This window comes from Camelus ferus, chromosome 9 (assembly GCF_009834535.1).
Source record: "Camelus ferus isolate YT-003-E chromosome 9, BCGSAC_Cfer_1.0, whole genome shotgun sequence".
NCBI lineage: Eukaryota > Metazoa > Chordata > Mammalia > Artiodactyla > Camelidae > Camelus > Camelus ferus.
The window spans coordinates 71,312,074-71,330,995 of NC_045704.1; the positions used below are offsets into that span (position 1 = coordinate 71,312,074).

General features: G+C 33.1%; 1 protein-coding gene across 3 annotated transcripts in view; it reads right to left on the reverse strand.

The window, feature by feature from the left end:
* Positions 1 to 113: 113 nt before the first annotated feature.
* SASS6 (SAS-6 centriolar assembly protein) overlaps positions 114 to 18,922 on the reverse strand; it is a 37,342-nt gene continuing 18,533 nt past the window's right edge. For all 3 annotated transcript variants that reach the window (XM_006190938.3, XM_032487184.1, XM_014564537.2), the window contains 4 exons: positions 17,367 to 17,495; positions 4,185 to 4,276; positions 2,146 to 2,240; positions 114 to 2,043 (listed from right to left, as the gene is read on the reverse strand). In XM_006190938.3, coding sequence (XP_006191000.1) covers positions 1,937 to 2,043; positions 2,146 to 2,240; positions 4,185 to 4,276; positions 17,367 to 17,495 — 423 coding nt within the window. In that variant the 3' untranslated portion in view covers positions 114 to 1,936. The remainder of the gene's footprint in view (positions 2,044 to 2,145; positions 2,241 to 4,184; positions 4,277 to 17,366; positions 17,496 to 18,922) is intronic.

The following is an 18,922-nucleotide window of genomic DNA, read 5'->3' on the forward strand; positions in this document are numbered from 1 at the left end:
GAAAGACAAAAGGAAAGAAATGAAAATTTGGCCCATAGATTAATGAAGTACTTAATCTAAATATAGATGTTGGAGGTCAATCATACTTGTTTTTATATACTGTTTACATGTCATATTCCCAAAATATTAATACTTTTATTAACAAAGCTCATAGTTTACAGAAATACATGACTGCAACATTTTGATTATTAACACATGTACAACTGTACACAGCGAAACAGTTTCAAAAGTTTAAGAGGTAGAACAAATCATTAATTAGCACACCCAAGTCTGTACATACACATTTAATACCAGAAAAGTCTTTACCAAGTTGGTATCCAAAGGATCTCTATCCTATCTTTCAGAAATTTTCCCAATTTTCTATGTGTAGATATGGAAAAAGGATATCTATATTTAAAGAGCTACCCATATGACATGTATCCCATCCAAACCCTGTCACAATGTTTTATATTACATACTATTTACAAGAAGGATTCCAATATTGCCAAGAAGTTTCTTTCCAGATTATGAGTACCTTCAAGTTACTGTAACTAAGTATTCTTACTAATGTAGTATATCTAAATGATGGGGGAAAAAAGTGTATATAAAATGTCACTACCTAACAATGGTTAATACGTTTTTCAGATTAGCTCCCTAGTTTCAAACAGTTTACAACTGCCAGCAGAATTTCAAGAGTACCATACGACTCAATATTGTGTCTTCATAAAAAAATTAGCAAAGATTCTTTGTCTCACCATGGAAGCCAGTAACACTGGTATGTCATTAACATCTTGAAATGTCTCTTTCCTCATCTGTGTAATAAGGTCCTTGAAAGTAATGTATCACATGAGCATTAGCAATCTCCACAAACAAAAACTGATTAAGTTTTCTCAAGAGAATGCGACTCTACTGGATGGTGGTCAACAAGAAAACAAAATGGGACCCTGTGATTCTGGGTGAGTTTTTTTAAAAAATCACCTCATTTTTTTCCAAGGAGCAATTCTTATTTGAAACTTCTAATTATAGGGAAGTGAAGAAAGTTAACTTCTTACAGTTTGTCATTTTGCCTACTGTATTAAGCAAGCATGAAAATGAACCCATTCTGATACAAAAATGAGAATTCATGATGGTCTCATAGTAAAGATTTTGTATAAATACTAATTTTTAAAACAAAACTTCACTAATACAGATATAACTGCATAACAACTAGAATTCCAAATGAAAAAACTGGGTGAGTGCAGACTTCCAGGAAGCATTAAAACCCTATAAACTCTGAGGCTCAAATGGCCACAGTGCTTTCTCCCTGACGTGGTCATGTAAATAGACTGTCCAAAACATTTTTACAGTAAACTTATCAAAATTAATATTATTCAAAAGCTAATTTAAAGGTTTCAAGGAAAATATTTACTTGCTATGAAGGATTTATTTCATTGATTTAAGGCAATTTTAGGACTTTTCCCTTTAAATATCAATACAGATACCTCAGGAGATCATTTTCCCTCATAATTCTCTGATGGCAAATTTAAAATTTTTATTGTACTAATAAAAATGATAAAATGAATTGATAGAATTCTTTGGCTTCATACTATTCCATCTGAACAGGCTGTAATTTACCCAGATACTCAGTATGATTAGAATGTCTTTTACAAGGTTCAACTCTTTCCTTAGAACTTCTGAGAATGTCTAAGGATTAGTTTAATAAAATTCATATTAGTATTCTATAAAACACCATGTTCCAAACTACAGAGTGTCATTTGCTCAGGATCTTCACCAGTCCCTAAGTACCAACCTGCTCCCCTCAACTGCATAAATGAGAGCAGTACTGAAAGGAACCAATCCAATACAGCAGCTCAGGTCAGCTTGCTTGTTTAAGATTTGATCTATGCTGTCACTATATTTTTAAGCCACGCAACTTTCTAAAATTGAAAAAAAAAAAAAAAAGTAAAAGATACTAGGACTAACTGTTCGGTAACTGCCCAGGGAAATACGCTGAAGACGCAGAAGGGAGCACTGCGGGCTTTGAAGATGCCTGTAATGCTCCTACAGTGCCATCTTTCTGATGCTCTGCAAATGAGGACAAGAAAAGATTATTCATAATCACGTAAGTCTGTATCTAATACATTTAATGAAACCAGTGTACAATCCATTTTAGAAATGTCTTCTCACCTGCATTATTAAACAGATTCTGGCTGAGCCCCCGTAAAGGAATGCTATCTTCCCTTTTCTTCAGATACTTGGACTCCAGCCCTAAATTTTCACCACTTGAAAGGAAAATAGTAATTATTTACTTATTTTAACAAAGTTTAATTTTTTCTTTAGTAATTTAACTCTGAGTGTTTAATCTCTCTATATATACATACACTATATACAAAATAACTAAGTTATATATATAGCTTTGTTCAAAACAAATCACATTCTTCTCTGGGTTCTTAAGCAAATAATTTAATCTCTTCATAAGCCAAAGTACACTTCCCAGTAGAGAGTAAGTTATAATAAATAACGTTAGAAAGCTAGAAAAAGGAATGTAGGGTAAATAAAAATTCTATGAGTACTATAAAATTTTAAATAGTAATGCATAAATGGTACATGACAGAAGAAAAATACACATTATGCCTTGAGAATATTATTTAATTTCTATCACATCCTATATTTAAAACGAGTAAGATTTCTTTCTCCTTTGACCAAAAGCTCCTCAAAATTTTGTAGTGCTTCAAAGTTGTTATTACTAAATATCAATACAGATTGTACAATAATGAATTCTGGTCAGGTGACTATAAATATGAAATTCTGAAAAAACAAAGGAGGAGGGGGCATGTCTGTGGTTACATTTTTCCTCTTTCTACCACTAGATTTCTTCTTGTGAAATCTGTCCACTAGTACACTTGTTCTCTAGCAGTACACTTGTTGTAAGAAGTTAAAGTCTCTTGCAAAACAATGACATTTTATCTTTAAAAGTAAATGATAGTCTTTTCCCAGTTTTCAGAAAAGAATAAAGTGGGTGAATAGGTCTTTTTCAATTTTAATTTTTTCTTTAACCTCTGATACCCACTGCCACTTATTAACAGCTGACAAGACAACAAACCAATTCTAAACAGAAAAAAACTCAAAATAGCTGAACAGTCCTAATTTTATGGACACATGATTGATTTTGTACTACAAATATGATCAATTTTTTCTGCAAGTAAAATTGTTCTTGGTGTGCAGATGATAGAGTTAAACATATAAAGATCATGGTATTAATATGAATTCCAGGTGCTCCGCCACCTAAACAAGTATGAGATTAAATATAATAAGCATACACATTTCAGAACTTAAAAGAATTCTCACCTTTTTAAAAAAGGGAGGCCCATCAACATTAACTATTTTAATACTCATTTTGGTGCCAACATTAGAGGAAGCAGTGAATAAAGGCCAGAAAGTTGGAATACAAAGCCTCTGAGCCATGCCAGCAACTTAGTTTGCAATGTACTAGGATGGTGACAGTTCATGATAATGAGGGCCAGCAGACAGGCCTTAAACTGGTTAAATTTTAAATAAAGAAACATAATGATAAGAAAACAGTATTACAAACACGAAGACTACTCAGAGAGACAAGTTTGCATATATAAATTGTTTACTTAGCCATAACTCATGATTTAACAAGCTTCACTATGCAAAACCTGCTTAAGATCTAAAAATTAGGCAAGGAATCTCTGAGTAGGCAAAACAGAAATCACAGATTGGCACTGAAGCTTATTTATGTTAGCTTGGCTAAGGGGCAACCTCACAAGCCATTTTATTCCTATTTACCAAAGAATTCTAACAGTTCACCTAGCTGATTTCTCAGATTACACTGTAAGCATAACTGAGAAAAACAAAGAGCTTCCAGAGACAAACATAGCCATTATAACAGGAAACAAAAAATAGCCAACTGTGAGGAATTTAAAAGATTTCTCTTTACTTGCCCAAGAATATTTCAAAGTGTGTTCTTCATTTGTGTAGGAAAATCTTTTTAAAATATTAAATTCTACTATATATCTATCGCACTTTTTTAAAAAAATATGAGAAACCTTTTTCATAGCTAAAAGTGACTCAAACTTAAATCTCACTGATCAGAAACTTAAAATGTCATAAGTAAGTGGATATCATAACTTTCAAACACTGATAAAAACTCTTTAAGGAAACTTTCAAAATTGCAAACACTAAATTTTATGTCAAGAACTTACTTTTCCTTATCAGTGGAGCAAGGATTAATAGTTCCTGATTGAACATCTCCAAGTGATGTACTTGGTTTTGTAAACTGTAAATTAAACTGAACCTGTGAAGAGGGAAAACATCTTATGTAACTGAATTAATGAGACCTGAGACAATTTTATATGGAAACAGGTGGTTAAATTTTTTTCTGCTAAATCTAGACCATATAAGTTCAACCTATATTGTATAACATAAGCACATCTTATTGAGAAGATTTAATTTAAAAAATCCTATTTCTCCTTGCCAAAAAGTTCCTGTCATATAAACAAGATGAACAGCATAAATCAACAATTATTTTGAAACAAAAACATGAACACTAAATACATTTAAGCAAGTGTTATAATGCTAAAAGTATCCAAGTACCACAATGATGCACTTATCTCATGCATTCTGAGAATTCTTCCCTTTTCAAAAACCTGTCATATTTATTCAAGGATTCTAAATGAGTGCTAGGAGTTTGAATTTTGAAACAGTCAAATGTAATCCAAGATTCTACGCAAAAGTCCAAACTAAAATAGCAAGCATACAGGACATAGCAGTTTATTTAAAGTAATAATGACTGTTACTGAGTGGGTTTCATACCAGGAATGTATAAATGGGATTTATGCTAGGAAATCTATACACATAAGCACCATACTAATAAATCAAAGAAAAAAACTGTGACCACTTGCATGCAAAAAGTAAAGGTATGAGAAGATAGTATCTATTTTTGGCAAAAACTCAAAAGAAGAATAGACAGATACTAGCTTAATAGGATAAAATTATAAATTAGAAAGGTATTTGCTGTACTTGGTGACCAAAGTTCAATATTCTAAAGCTATCAGTTCTCCCTACATTAATCTATACATTTAACATGATCACATTAAATACAAATAGCACTTTTAAAACTGAGACAAGATGATTCTCATATTCCTTATAGAAAAATAAATATGCAAGAAGAGTGAGGAAAGTTAAGAAAGAGTCTAAGATATTAATACATAACATAGTTTCCAGCCACCATTCATAAATAATTAGAAAACTCAGAAACAGACAGTGCAAGACTATGATCTCTGAGAGAACTATGTGATCTGCACAACTGACCCCCCCCTTCCTAATCAGAGGCACTTCCTAGGTACAGAGAAAGAACATCCCTGCTAAGCGGAGGGGATCAGAATCAGTTTAGAGAGGCTGAGATGACTGGAGGCTAAAAGGCAGAATTCTGATGAAAAGAGAGCTATAAAGAGAACAAGCCCCAGAAATCTGCACATGAATCCCCTTGAGTTTTTGCTGAGTAACAGACACATGCACAGGGTAAAAACCCACAGTGCTGGGCAAACACAACAGGAGAGTTTTAAGCTGAACAATTTCTAAGGTTTATACTCATGGAGACAAAGTAGAGAGTCCTTGTAATCATTTTAAGGCCTTCACGGGGGAGCTATAAATGGTCACAGCTTTGTAACAGTGCTGAACTATCCCCAAGTAAAAGCTACTTTAAATGCATCCTAGTAAAGCTAAAGAAAAAAAAAAAAAAAAAAAAAAACAAAAAAGAACTCAAAGGGACCACGGGGATCCACAAGTAACTTAAATACTTGCCACTCTTTAAAGTAAGACAACAAAATCCAGACATCAACAATGTGACATTGACAATGTTCCACATCCTATCAAAAATTAATAGAAATGACAATAAGTAGGAAAATATGAGTCATACCAAGAAAAATCAGTCAACAGAAACAGACCCAGATACGACAGAACAAGGACAGACATGTTAAAACAATGTAACTCTGAACAATTTAATGGAAATCAAGTATGAGAAAAATAAAAGATATAAAAAATGAAATGGAATCTATAGAGGTGATAAATTCAACGTCTAAAATGAAAATTTCTCACTGGATAGGATTAATAGCAAATTAAACACTTACAGAAGAAAAATTAATGAACTTTAAGACACAATGTTAGAATCTATATAAAATGAAGCAAATGATAATGAAATAAATGTATGAAGTCTGAATGGGACAATATCATGTGATCAACCCTGTGTAACTGGAGTACTAAAAGGAGATAACAGGGGAAAAAAAGTGAAGAACTAATGGCCAGAATTTTCCAAACTGGTGAACTATAAACCCACTGATCAAAGGAGCTCAATAAAAAGTCCCAAGTGGATAATAAAAGACATGCACTACACCATATATTATAAAAAAGTTGCTGAAAAATCAATGATAAAAACATCTAAAAAGCATCTAGAGAAAAAAGTCACTTTCTAGAAGAAAAGTGATAAACATGACTGTTGATTGTCTTGCCAAAACCTATTCAATCCAGACAACAATGGAATGACATCTTCAAAATGCTGAAAGGAAAAAACAAAAAACAAAAAACTTGTCAACCTGAAATTCTATATGCAGAGAAAATAATGCCAAAAATATAAACGTAAGACAGAAGCAGAAAGAATTCATTGCCCACAGACAGGCACTATAAGAAATCTTAAAGACCTGCACTGTAAGAAACCTTAGTTACAGGAGAAAGGGAGATGGTACTAGATGAAAATGTAGATCTATACAAAGGGACAGAGCATGTAAATAGAAAATATACGGGTAAAACAAAAGGACTTTTCCCTCTTTAATTTCTTTAAAAGACATTTGGTTGTTTAAAGAAAAAAAAAGTGGGGTTTATAACTAATTCAGAAGTAAAATTTTGGCAATAGTTAGCAGGTCAGGAATGAGGAAATAGAATTATATTATTTTAAGGTTGTTATATGGGAAGTAATATCATATTTTAAAGATAGATTATAAGATGAAGATGTAGACTGTAAACTATAGAGAGAACAAAAAGCCAATAGTAAAGGTAAAACAATGCAAAAATGAGCAATTAACTGAAGGCAGGATTAAAGTAGAAAAGAGGGAAAAAGAACAGATGGGATATGTAGAAAACAAATATCAAGGTGATAAACATCAATATATACATTAAACTTTAAATTGTTAAAGACAATGTCAGAATGGATAAAAATATAAGAGTTAAGTACAGAATATCTACAGGAAATCCACTTTTTATAAAGACATAGATTGATAAAAGTAAAAGGATAGAAAATGATGCATCATATAAATACTAATAAGAAAGCCAGAGTACAACATCAAGGTATATTCTTTCTGTTCAGGAAAATGAAAAGAGAAATTCCTAAGTGTCAAAGAGTGAGGAAAACCCCCTTTTCCCCACAGTTCTCTTCTGCCCCAACCATCAGGCAGTTCTACAGAAACAGAGACAATTCTACAGAAACAGAAGCCATAAGGGTAATGGTGACAACAGAAGTGGCCAAGCAGGCCCCTAAAACTCTGAAGTAGGGGAATCACATCCTCTGACCACAGATGCTGTGATCTCACCAGCATGGTGAAACTCTCATTACTTTTTTTTCTTTCTCAGTGCTCCTAAGATACAGACACAATTGCAGGAAGTGTGTCTCAGACCAAGGGAACTCAGGCCCATGCTTTCTAGCCAGTATCCAGGAAGGAGGACCCTGGGGATTCAGAAATGTGTGGGAAATCACAGACAGGAACTCAAGAAAGAGCTCCTATAAAGTTGTGTATGAACTGCTAGGTTCACTTCTAAGCTGGATATGCAAGATTTGACCCTAATTAGCATACCAAAGGCTTTGAGAACTGAACTATGGAATAAACCACTGCTCAGTCACAAAACAGCCACTAGATGATGATGCAGACACAGACAGATCCAAATAACATGGCAAAGTCTTTAAGGACTGAACCGACACAGGAACCACCATCTACAGAAGGTAAGGCAGAACTAGCAACTTGAACAGAACAAGACTATTTGCTAAAACAACTAAAATAAAATTTATAATTTAAAAAATTCACATCCTTCTTAGGATTTAACAAGATCTAAAGACTTATATACTATTCAATATCAGATCCAGACACAATCCAAAATCACTCAACAAAGAACCAGGAAAACCTAAGAAATTCGCAAGGCAAAAGATAAGCCAGCAGATGTCAACACCAAGATGGCAAAGATAATGGAATTATCAGAAAGGCAGTAAAAAATCTCTATTATAACCATGCTCTAGGAAGTAAAAGTGAACACTCTGGAAATAAATGTAAAGAAAAAGTCTCACCAAAAAACAGAGGATGTAAAAAAGAAACAGAAATTTAAGAACTAAAAGTCCCCTGGATAGACTCTGTAGCAGAATGGAGAGTACAGAGGAAAGAGTAAACCTGAAGCTTGATCAATAGAAATGATCAAATCTGAAGAACAGAGAAAAAAATATCTAAGAAAAAAGAAACGAAAGAGAGTATCATGGATATATGGAAAACAGACAAAGGTCAAACATTCTTGTTGCCTGAATTCCAGAAGGAGAGAGGAGTGTGGTACCGAAAACATATTTAAGAAATAATGGCTGAACACTTAAAAAATTTGGCAAAAGGTATCAACTTAGATATCCAAAAAACTCATCCTAAAAAAGATACAGTCAAAAAAATCCATGCCCAGACACATCATCAAACTGCTGAAAACTGAAAGACTAAATCTTAAAAGCAGCCTGAGAAAAAGGACACATTATACGTAGTTGAACAATAATGGAATTTACTTCAGGTTTCTCAAAGAAAATACTCATCAGGAATGAAGATGAAAGAAAGGTGTTCCCAAATGAAGAAAAAGAAACTTGTTTGACAGAAAACCTCCTCTAAAATGAAAGAATGTTCTATGATTCAGGGAAGTCATATCAGACGAAAACATGAAACACCAGGAATAAAGGAAGAGCAATGGAAATGGTAAACAGGGACAAATGTAACAATGATTCTCCACTTGAGTGTTTTAGGCATGTGTAATAGTTGACAGCAAAAACTATAGCACTGTCAGATGAAGTTTCCAATGTATATAGACATAATACATATGAAATACCAAAACATAAAGAGACAAAGGTGTAAGGGACTATAAGCTAGTAAGGTATTTATATTCCACTTGACGTGATAAAATATTAGTTCTATAGATACTGTGAAAAGCTAAATATGTTTATTACGATACCTGGAGCAATCACTGAAAAAAAAAAAAACATTATACAAAGAGACATAGTCAAAAACAAACCAGAAAAACTAAAAAGGAATACTACAAAATGTTCAAATAACCCATAAAGAAGTCAGGAAAGGGAAAACGAATGAAAAATGGTGGGAACAAACAAGATACGCTCTTTACATGAAAAACATTTTAAGTAGGATAGACAGGTTTAAAGAAAAGGGTGGAGGAAGATATTCCATGGAAATATCACTCAAAAGAAAATCTGAATAGCTATATTCATATGAAACAAAGGAGACTTCAGAGCAAGAAAAATTACCAAAAATGGAGGAAATTACACACTGATAAAAGAGTCAAGCAACCAAGAGGACATAACAATTATAAAGGTTTATGAACCTAACAAAAGAGCTTCAAAATACACAAGACAAAAATGCCCAGAAATAGAAGTCCAGGACCAGATGGTTTCATAGGTGAATTCTACCAAACATCCAGAGAAGAAGTTAACACCTATCCTCCTCAAACTATTGCAAAAGATTACAGAGGAAGGAACACTTCTGAACCATTCTATGAGGCCACCATCACCCTGATACTAAAACCAGACAAAGATATCACACACACAAAAAGAAAACTACAGGCCAATACCATTGATGAACATAGATGCACAAATCCTCAAAAAAATATTAGCAAACCAAATCCCACAATACATTATAAGGATCATACACCATGAATAAGTAGCATTTATCCAGGGATACAAGGATCTCTCGATATTTGCAAATCAATCAATGTGATCCACCATATTAACAAATTAAAGAATAAAAACCATATGATTATCTCAATAGATGCAGAAAAAGCTTTTGATAAAATTCAATACCCACTGATATTAAAAACTCTCTGGAAAGTGGGCACAGAGGGAACATACCTCAACATAATAAAGGCCATATATGACAAATCCACAGCTAACATTATGCTCCATGTTAAAAAGATGAAAGTATTTCCTCTAAGATCAGGGACAAGTCAAGGATATCCACTCTGGCCATTTATATCTAACATAGGTTTGGAAGCCCTAGCCACAGCAATCAGAGAAGAAAAAGAAATAAAAGGAATCCAAACTAGAAAGGAAGAAGTAAAATTGTCACTGTTTGCAGATGACATGATACTATACATATAAAATCTGAAAGACACCACCAAAAAAATACTAAAACTCGTCAATGAATTCAGTAAAGTTGCAGGATACAAAATTAATAAGAAATCTTGCATTTCTAAACACTTAACAATGAACAATCAGAAAGAGAAATGAAGGAAACAATTCCATTTACCAAAAGAAGAAAACACCTAGGAATAAACCCACCTAAGGAGGGAAAAGACCTGTACTGGGAAAACTGTAAGACATGATGAAAGAAACTGGAGCTGACACAAACAAATGGGAAGACACACTGTGTTCATGAGTTGGAAGAATTAATATTGTTAAAATGACCATACTTCCCAAAGCAATCTACAAAGTCAATGCAATCCCTATCAAAACACCATTCACAGAACTAGAAGAAGTAATTTTAAAATGTGTATGAAAACACAAAATATCCCAAATATCCAAAACAATCTTGAGAAAAAAGAACAGAGCTGGAGGAATCATGCTCCCTGATTTCAGACTATGCTACAAAGTTACAGTAATCAAAACAGCATGGAACTGACACAAAAACAGACAGATCAGTGGAACAGAACAGAGCCCAAAAATAAACTCACACACTTGCAGTCAATTCATCTATGACAAAGGCAAACTATACAATGGAGAAAAGATACTCTCTTCAGTAAATGGTGCTGGGAAAACTGGATGGCTACATGTAAAAGAAAGAAATTAGAATATTCTTTAACGTCATATATTAAAATAAAACTCAAAATGGATTAAAGACCTAAAGATCATATACTATAAAACTCCTAGAGGAAAACATAGGCAGAACATTCTGACATAAATAAGAGTAACATGTTTTTGGACCTGTCTCCTAAAGGAAATAAAAGCAGAAATAAACAAATGGGATTTAATTAAACTTAAGAGCTTTTGCACAACAAAGGAAATCATCAACAAAGTGAAAGGACAACCTACTGAATGGAAGAAAATACTTGCAGATGGTATGACTGATAAGGAGTTTAATATCCAACATATATAAACAGCTCATACAACTCAACATCAAAAAACAAACAACTCGATTAAAAAATGGGCCAAAGACCTGAATATACATTTTTTCAAAGACATATAAATGGCCAACAGGCATATGAAAAGATGCTCAACATCGTTAATCACCAGGGAAATGCAAATTAAAACCACAATGAGCTATTACCTCACATCTGTCAGAATGGCTAAAATCAAAAGAATACAAATAACAAATGTTGGCAAGGATGTGGAGAAAAGGCAACCCTCATACACTGTTGGTGGGAACGTAAATTGGTGCAGCCACTGTGGAACACAGTGTGAAGGTTTTTCAAAAAACTAAAAATAGACCAGCAATTCCACTCTTGTGTACATATCCAAAAAAACCAAAAACACTAATTTGAAAGGATAATCGTGCACCTGATGTTCATAGCAGCATTATTTACAACTACCAAGATACAGAAGCAACCTAAATGTCCATCACAAACAAATGGATGAAAATGTGGTGTACACACACACACACACACACACACACACAATGCACTACTACTCAGCCATAAAAAAAGAATGAAAATTTGCCATCTGCAACAACAAAGATGAACTTGGAGGGCATTACACTAAGTGAAATAAATCAGAGAAAGACAAATATTGTATGATGTTACTTATATGTAGAATCTAAAAAATATTAACAAACCAGAGAATAAAACAAAAAAGAAACAGACTCACAGATATAGAGAATAAATCAGTGGTTACCAGTGGGGAGACAGAAGAGGGAGGAGCAACAGAGGAGAAGAGGGGATAAAAGGGTTATTATGGGATTACATGAAATCATGTGTGTGAAACTTTTGAAAATTGTAAAAGCACTATAGAATTTAAAGAATCTTTCAATAATAAAACAAATGTTTTTAAACTGATAGAAATGGAAACATCCAAAGTAATAACTGGAGATATCAACACTCTTCTCTCAGTAACTGATAAAACAAATAGAAAGACAACAAGGATAAAGAAGAACTGAACAAAATTAACCAACTGGATCTGACTAACATTTAGATCAGTGAAGTTTAACCCAAGACTGTAAGGCTGATATAATATTTGAAAATCAACATAATACACTTATTAAATGATGAAAGAAAAAAACCACACAATCATTAACAATTAATGTATAAAAAGCCACTAATAATGAGTTTAGCAAGTTTCAGGAAATAAGGTCAATATATAAAAATCAATTACATTCCTATACAGCATTAATAAATACTCTGAGAGAGTAATTAATAAAACAATTATATTCACAATAGCATCAAAAGAATAATATACTTAAAAATAAATTTAGTAAAAGAATTGTAATATTTGACACTGAAAACTGCCAAATCTAAGAGAAATTAAATAATATTTAAATAAACAGACATTTAACATTCATGGATTAGAAAACTAAATATTGTCAAAATAACATTTCTTGCAAAATTGACCTATAAATTCTATATACTCTATCAAAATCCAAGCAGACTATTTTGTAGAAACTGACAAGATGATCCAAACACTTACATGGAAATATAAAGTATCTAAAATAATGAAACAAGTTTGGAAAAGAGTAGAGTTGGAAGATTTATACTACTCAATTAAAAAACTTAATAAAGTCACAGTAATCATGACAGTGTGGTATTGGCACAAGGACAATCAATGAAGCAGAATTGAGAGCCCAGAAATCCTTACATTTATGGTCAAATGATTTCCAGCAAAAGTGTCTAGACAACTGAACAAAAAAAGTATTTTAAACAAGTGTTATTAATTGGATATCCACATTCTAAAATAAAAAAAACCCAAGACCCTTAAACCTCATACCATACATAAAAAGTAACTCAGAGTGGAACATAGATCTTATTTTCAACCTGTGGCTGGACAAAGTTCTTAGATATGATTCCAAAAGCATGATCCACTAAAGAAAAAAATCTGATAAACTAGACTTAGTCAAATTAGAAACTTTTTGTGCTTCAAAAGAGAAAATGAGAAAGAAACCACAGACTGGGAGAAATACTTGCAAATCACATACCTGATGAAGGATTTATATCGAGAATATATAAAGAACTCATAACCCAGTAATAAGAGAAACAATCAAATTTTAAAATGGGCAAACGATTCAGTTATTTCACCAAAGCAGATACTTTATACTTCTATGAAAAAAGCAAGGTGCAGATCAGCCAGCATGCACTACTGATACCTATCTATACAGACACTCACGTATACAAACACACATACATTTACAGATATCCTTGTATATCCTTTAAATATTTTTGGAAAATACCACAAGAAATTCTTAACAGTGATTTTTTTTTTTTTTCTGAGGAGTGGACTAGGGACCCCCGGAGGGACATATAAATAGTATATCCTCTTATACATTTGGGAGCTTCCCATGCTCATATATTATCTATTTTTTAAAATAGTTAATACAAAAGAAATAGAAATAATTTAGAACCATCCAGTGAATGAGGTAGTTAATCAAACTGAGAAATGCTATCTCTAGATAAAATCTGTCTGTAAATACACACTTTGCACTAAAAACACTATCAAAATAAAGCAATCATCTGATCCTAGATAGCTGTTCTCTCATTGCGGAAAATCCCTCATCTACTTCATAATCTCCCCAATGAAATCTGATTGTGTCTTACTTTGTGAAGTTATGCCACACAATAAGAATCAGAATCAGGTATTGTAAAGTGTTTAAGAGATCTTATCACAAGCATTTTCTCTGACATCAAATAACATCTCCTCCTTAGTAAGAGTTTAGTTTGAAAGACACTACGGTTTACTATCACAGTGGTGTTTCACCACAAATTGCTCTATCTTTTACAACTAGAACAATGTCTGGCCACAGTCGACATTCATTCAATATTTACTGAATGAATGAACCCTTGGAGACTACTGTCTTCAAAAATAAAGCAGAAGAAACAAGTTATTTTGTCTGTCTTGCTTTAAAATTATCCAGTGATCTATTGGTCAGCGTGGCACTATCTTTTAAAATATTTCTATGTACTTCCTTCAGCATGATGTTGCTTCTTATTTAATTTAACTCATGTTATTTTACATCCTCACAGTTAAACATACTTGAATGTACTAAATCTTGAAATTAAGATTTTAAGAAATCAGATATATCACAGATTCAATGTATTAAACATTTTTTTAACTGAATTTAAAAGAACATGTGTGAATCACCATAGCTGCTAGCACAAGACTACCTAGATCAGTGGTCTCCAAAGCAGGCAGTGATTACAACCACCCACTAGCATGAGAAAAAAATCCTGTGACACTGATTTGTAAAATTTTTTTTAATTGAAGTACAGTCAGTTACAATGTGTTAATTTCTGGTGTACAGCACAATGTCTCAGTCATGCATATACATACATATATTAGTTTTCATATTCTATGTCATTAAAGATTATACGATATTGAATATAGTTCCCTGTGGTATACAGAAGAAAATTTTTTAAAATCTATTTTTATATATATGGCTAACATTTCCAAGTCTCAAATTCCCAACTTTAACTCTACCCACTCCCTTTCCCCTGGTAACCATAAGATTGTTTACTGTCTTCAAGTCTGTTTCTGTTTTTAGATGAATTCATTAGTGTTCTCTCTTTTTTTTTTACATTCCATATATCAGTGATATATGGTATTTTTCTTTCTATACATATTTTTAATCTCATTCTTTAATTTCTATTTTTAGTTTATTATTAATAATAGCTAACATTAATGAAGCACTTATACATCAAGCACTATTCTAAGCAAACACATTAGTTCACTTAACTCTCACAATAATCCAGCAAGATACATAAAACTATTGCTCCATTTTTCAACTGGAGAAACTGAAATGTAACCGTTGGATGTTGTTGTTTGTCGGTAGCTTGCCCAACTTCATACTGATAGAGGCAGGATTTAAACTCTAATGTTAGATTCCACTTTTTAAACCACTATAATTGAGTAGTATATGGATTCAATTCACAATTAAATATTCATATATTGGAGATTCAAGCTTAAAGATTTCATTGAAGATTTCACTGTTGTTGTTGCTCTTGCTATTAGGTATGCATGATCAAAAGAATATGGAGATGCAATGTTCACAGCAGCACTATATACAATAGCCAAGACACAAGCAACCTAAATGTCCATCAACAGATGACTGGATAAAGAAGATGTAGTAAATACATACAATGGAATACAACACAGCCATAAAAATAACAACATTTGCAGCAACATGGATGAAACTGGAGATTGTCATACTAAGTGAAATAAGCCAGAAAGAGAAAGAAAAATACCATATGATACCACTTATATGTGAAATCTAAAAAAATTATACAAATGAACTTATTTACAAAACAGAAAGAGACTCAGACGTAAAAAACACTTACGGTTACCAGGGGAGAAAGGGGAGGGTAGACGGATAAATTGGGATTTGCAGATACTAACTACTATGTATAAAACAGATAAACAACAAGGTCCTACTGTATAGCACACGGGAACTATATTCAGTATCTTGTAATAACCTATAATGAAAAAGAATATAAAAAGGAATATGTATGTATATGTATAATTAAATCACAATGTTGTACACCAGAAATTAACACAACATTGTAAGCCAACTATACTTCAATTAAAAAAAAAAAAGAATATGGAGATTCAACAATGTCCTAGTGAACAGCACAGGGAACTATACTCCACATCTTGTAATAAATCATAATGGAAAAGAAAAATACGGAGATCAGTAAAATAGGAAATCACTGAAAGCTTCCATGTTTAAGAACATACTTGTCATAATAATTCCTCAGATTCCAGAAGAGCTATAACAAAGGTAATATTACTATTTTATAAGTCATATTTAATCCTACCAACTAAGCAATTATCTGCAGAAAGTCTCGTCCTCATTTTGAACATTATATAAATTCCTGGAAAGATGTTTATAATAAAAAGCAACTGTGAATTCAATAATTCTGAAGAAAAAATTTGATACCAAGATCTAAAGCATACTTGAATATACCTATATTTGTTTTAAAAAATAGTATTCCTTTGAATACACATATCCAATTTTCAATAAGCAATGCAAGAAAAGCCAATTAAATGCATCTAAATACTCTTCACATAGTAATGGTCTAAGCATAAAAACTCAGGCTTACTTCTCATTTCATTGAGAATTCTCAATACCTCCGAACAATAGTTAATAAGGCTAAAACTAACAGGAAGTACGTGCCTAGGCAACACCCCCAACTTATTTTTAGGGCAGCTCAAAACTAATTTGACAAACAGTTTATAGCAGCAGTTTCAAAGTCCTCAACTCTAACTTTTATAAAGCATTCTTTTCAAAAATGTTTATCTCCATGATTTAGGAAAAAGTCAATTTGGACCTAAAGCTAGGAAAGAAAACAGAATTAGTGGCTCATCTGGGTGGATTAAATTACTGTGAAAATAGAATTATAATACACAAGAAAACAATGTATAAATCTAAGACATTAGTAATAACAATAATGATGAAAAGCGGGTGGAAAGAAGCCTTAGCACCTAAATCAGGGTTTAGAGGGATTGCCAAGCATATGCTATTTGAGATAATGCTGCCAGTATTTTACAATGCTTTATAAGTCCACCTATCAGACCCTTAAATCCTGACAATGGAATCCAAAAATGTCACCACAGCTAATAATATACCAGTAATATGAAGTCAGTAACTCTAGATAAGTTTGACCATTGTAGGAGATGTAAGTAAAAGAATGAATAAAAATGGAGAGGTTGAACAGGAACAAATCAAGTTTAAGCATACTGATATCCAGGTTTTCGTAAGTTATACTGACCCAAAAAATATCATATAGTGCATATATTTCCTGTAAGCATATATACTATTCAGAAATAAACTCATCTTATACATCACCTAATACTTAGCAACTGATCAAAGAAAAAAAATTTAAATGAAAAACATTTGCATGTTTATAAACTCCTATATTTTTTTCCCCAAAAAGAGTGTATTAGATAACCTGGCTACCTTTGGTCCTGAAACTGGATGGATAGTATTTTTGGCAGATAGAGGATGGGGAAAGGTGTTCTGGAATGCAAACGCAGAGGAGACAGGATAACCAATCCCACAAGTTGGGTAAGTCAGTCTACCGTCAACCTAAAAATAAAAACATAGAAAAGGTTAAGAATGAGAAATGAGTTCTAAATAGTATTTGGTGATCCATCATCTATTATTAAATACCTGACAGTTAAGAGCACTATCTCAGAGGCCAATTTTGTCTACGATGACACCACAAAACTCTGCTTTATTTTACAGCATGAGGCTGGATACCTTTGCCCAGAGGGCTCTTCAGGGTAGCTGTGCAAGTTTAGACAAAACAAAACCACTGGAACCTGCCTCTGAACTGAAGTAAAACAAAGACCTCTGAATCACCTTGGTTCCCTCTAAGCCTCCCAATCCTGAAAAGGGGAGTGAGGGGCTAGAGTCATAGATCAAGAGTCCAATCAGGGATAAAATAAAAATAATTTTCTACCAGGTTGAGTAAAAATTATGTTTGTGTTCTTAAGTAGACTAAGACAAAAGTCTGCTCTGCCACTAATTTTCAATATAGTAACATCACTATTAATGTCATGAAAACTTTAGTTTTGTAAGAGGACAAAACACAAATCTTAAGAAGCACTTATGTGTATCAGTGGCTGCATGACAAAAATACCTTTCACACAGCTATTTATCATCAGTCATTAAGATTAAGCCTATAAAGTTTTTTCAAGTTTATAATTCAGTACCAAGCATTTCATTCTGCACCTTTTCCCAGTTTAGCAGAAATATTATCCCTTCTTGAAACATCAAGTACTATTTCATTTACTAGGGTAGGTTAATAATTCAGATCACGGATTTGCATTTTAAATACCCCGCCAATGGCTTCCAAAGACTACCAGAAACATATCTATAGTGTACATGCTGCGTTTGCTGCTCCTTGCAACAAAGAAGACCGCACGCTGTGGGGATCCTAGTAAGAGGGGAGGCTCAGTAAGGCAGTGTTAAAGGGACTTACCTACTGGACTTGGGTATGTGTTAGGTGATTTAAGGAACAGTTTAAGGACATGAGGCTTTGCTGTGGATTGAATGCTATTAAGAAATGGGGATAATTGTATGACTGGGTACCTGAATAAATTTTATCTAATAAGACAGGAGGAATGTATTAAGGCTGAAACTGTAATTGGTAATGAGTAGCAGTCACACTTTAGCCAGGAAAGGAGGATGCTTGCCCATTTGTGTGGTTTGGCAATGTCATATTTTTGTCTGTGTTCAGACATGATTATAAAGTTGTCTTGTTTTTGCCTTGATCCATCACAATTACAGAGTGGTCTCGTCCAAGGCTGATATTCTGTGAAACTGTTTATGATCAACAAGGCCACTTCCTAGCAATATGTAGGCCTAGCTGAGACCAGACCTCACGTCCTCAGAGCCAGAAAGCTTAAATCTCGTAACTAGGTTCTTCCAGAATCTAGAGCTGACAAGCCTTTCCCTTTTACTTCTAATGGAATTCTGTTTAGGCTCCTTCCGTCCCAATTCTAAATTTG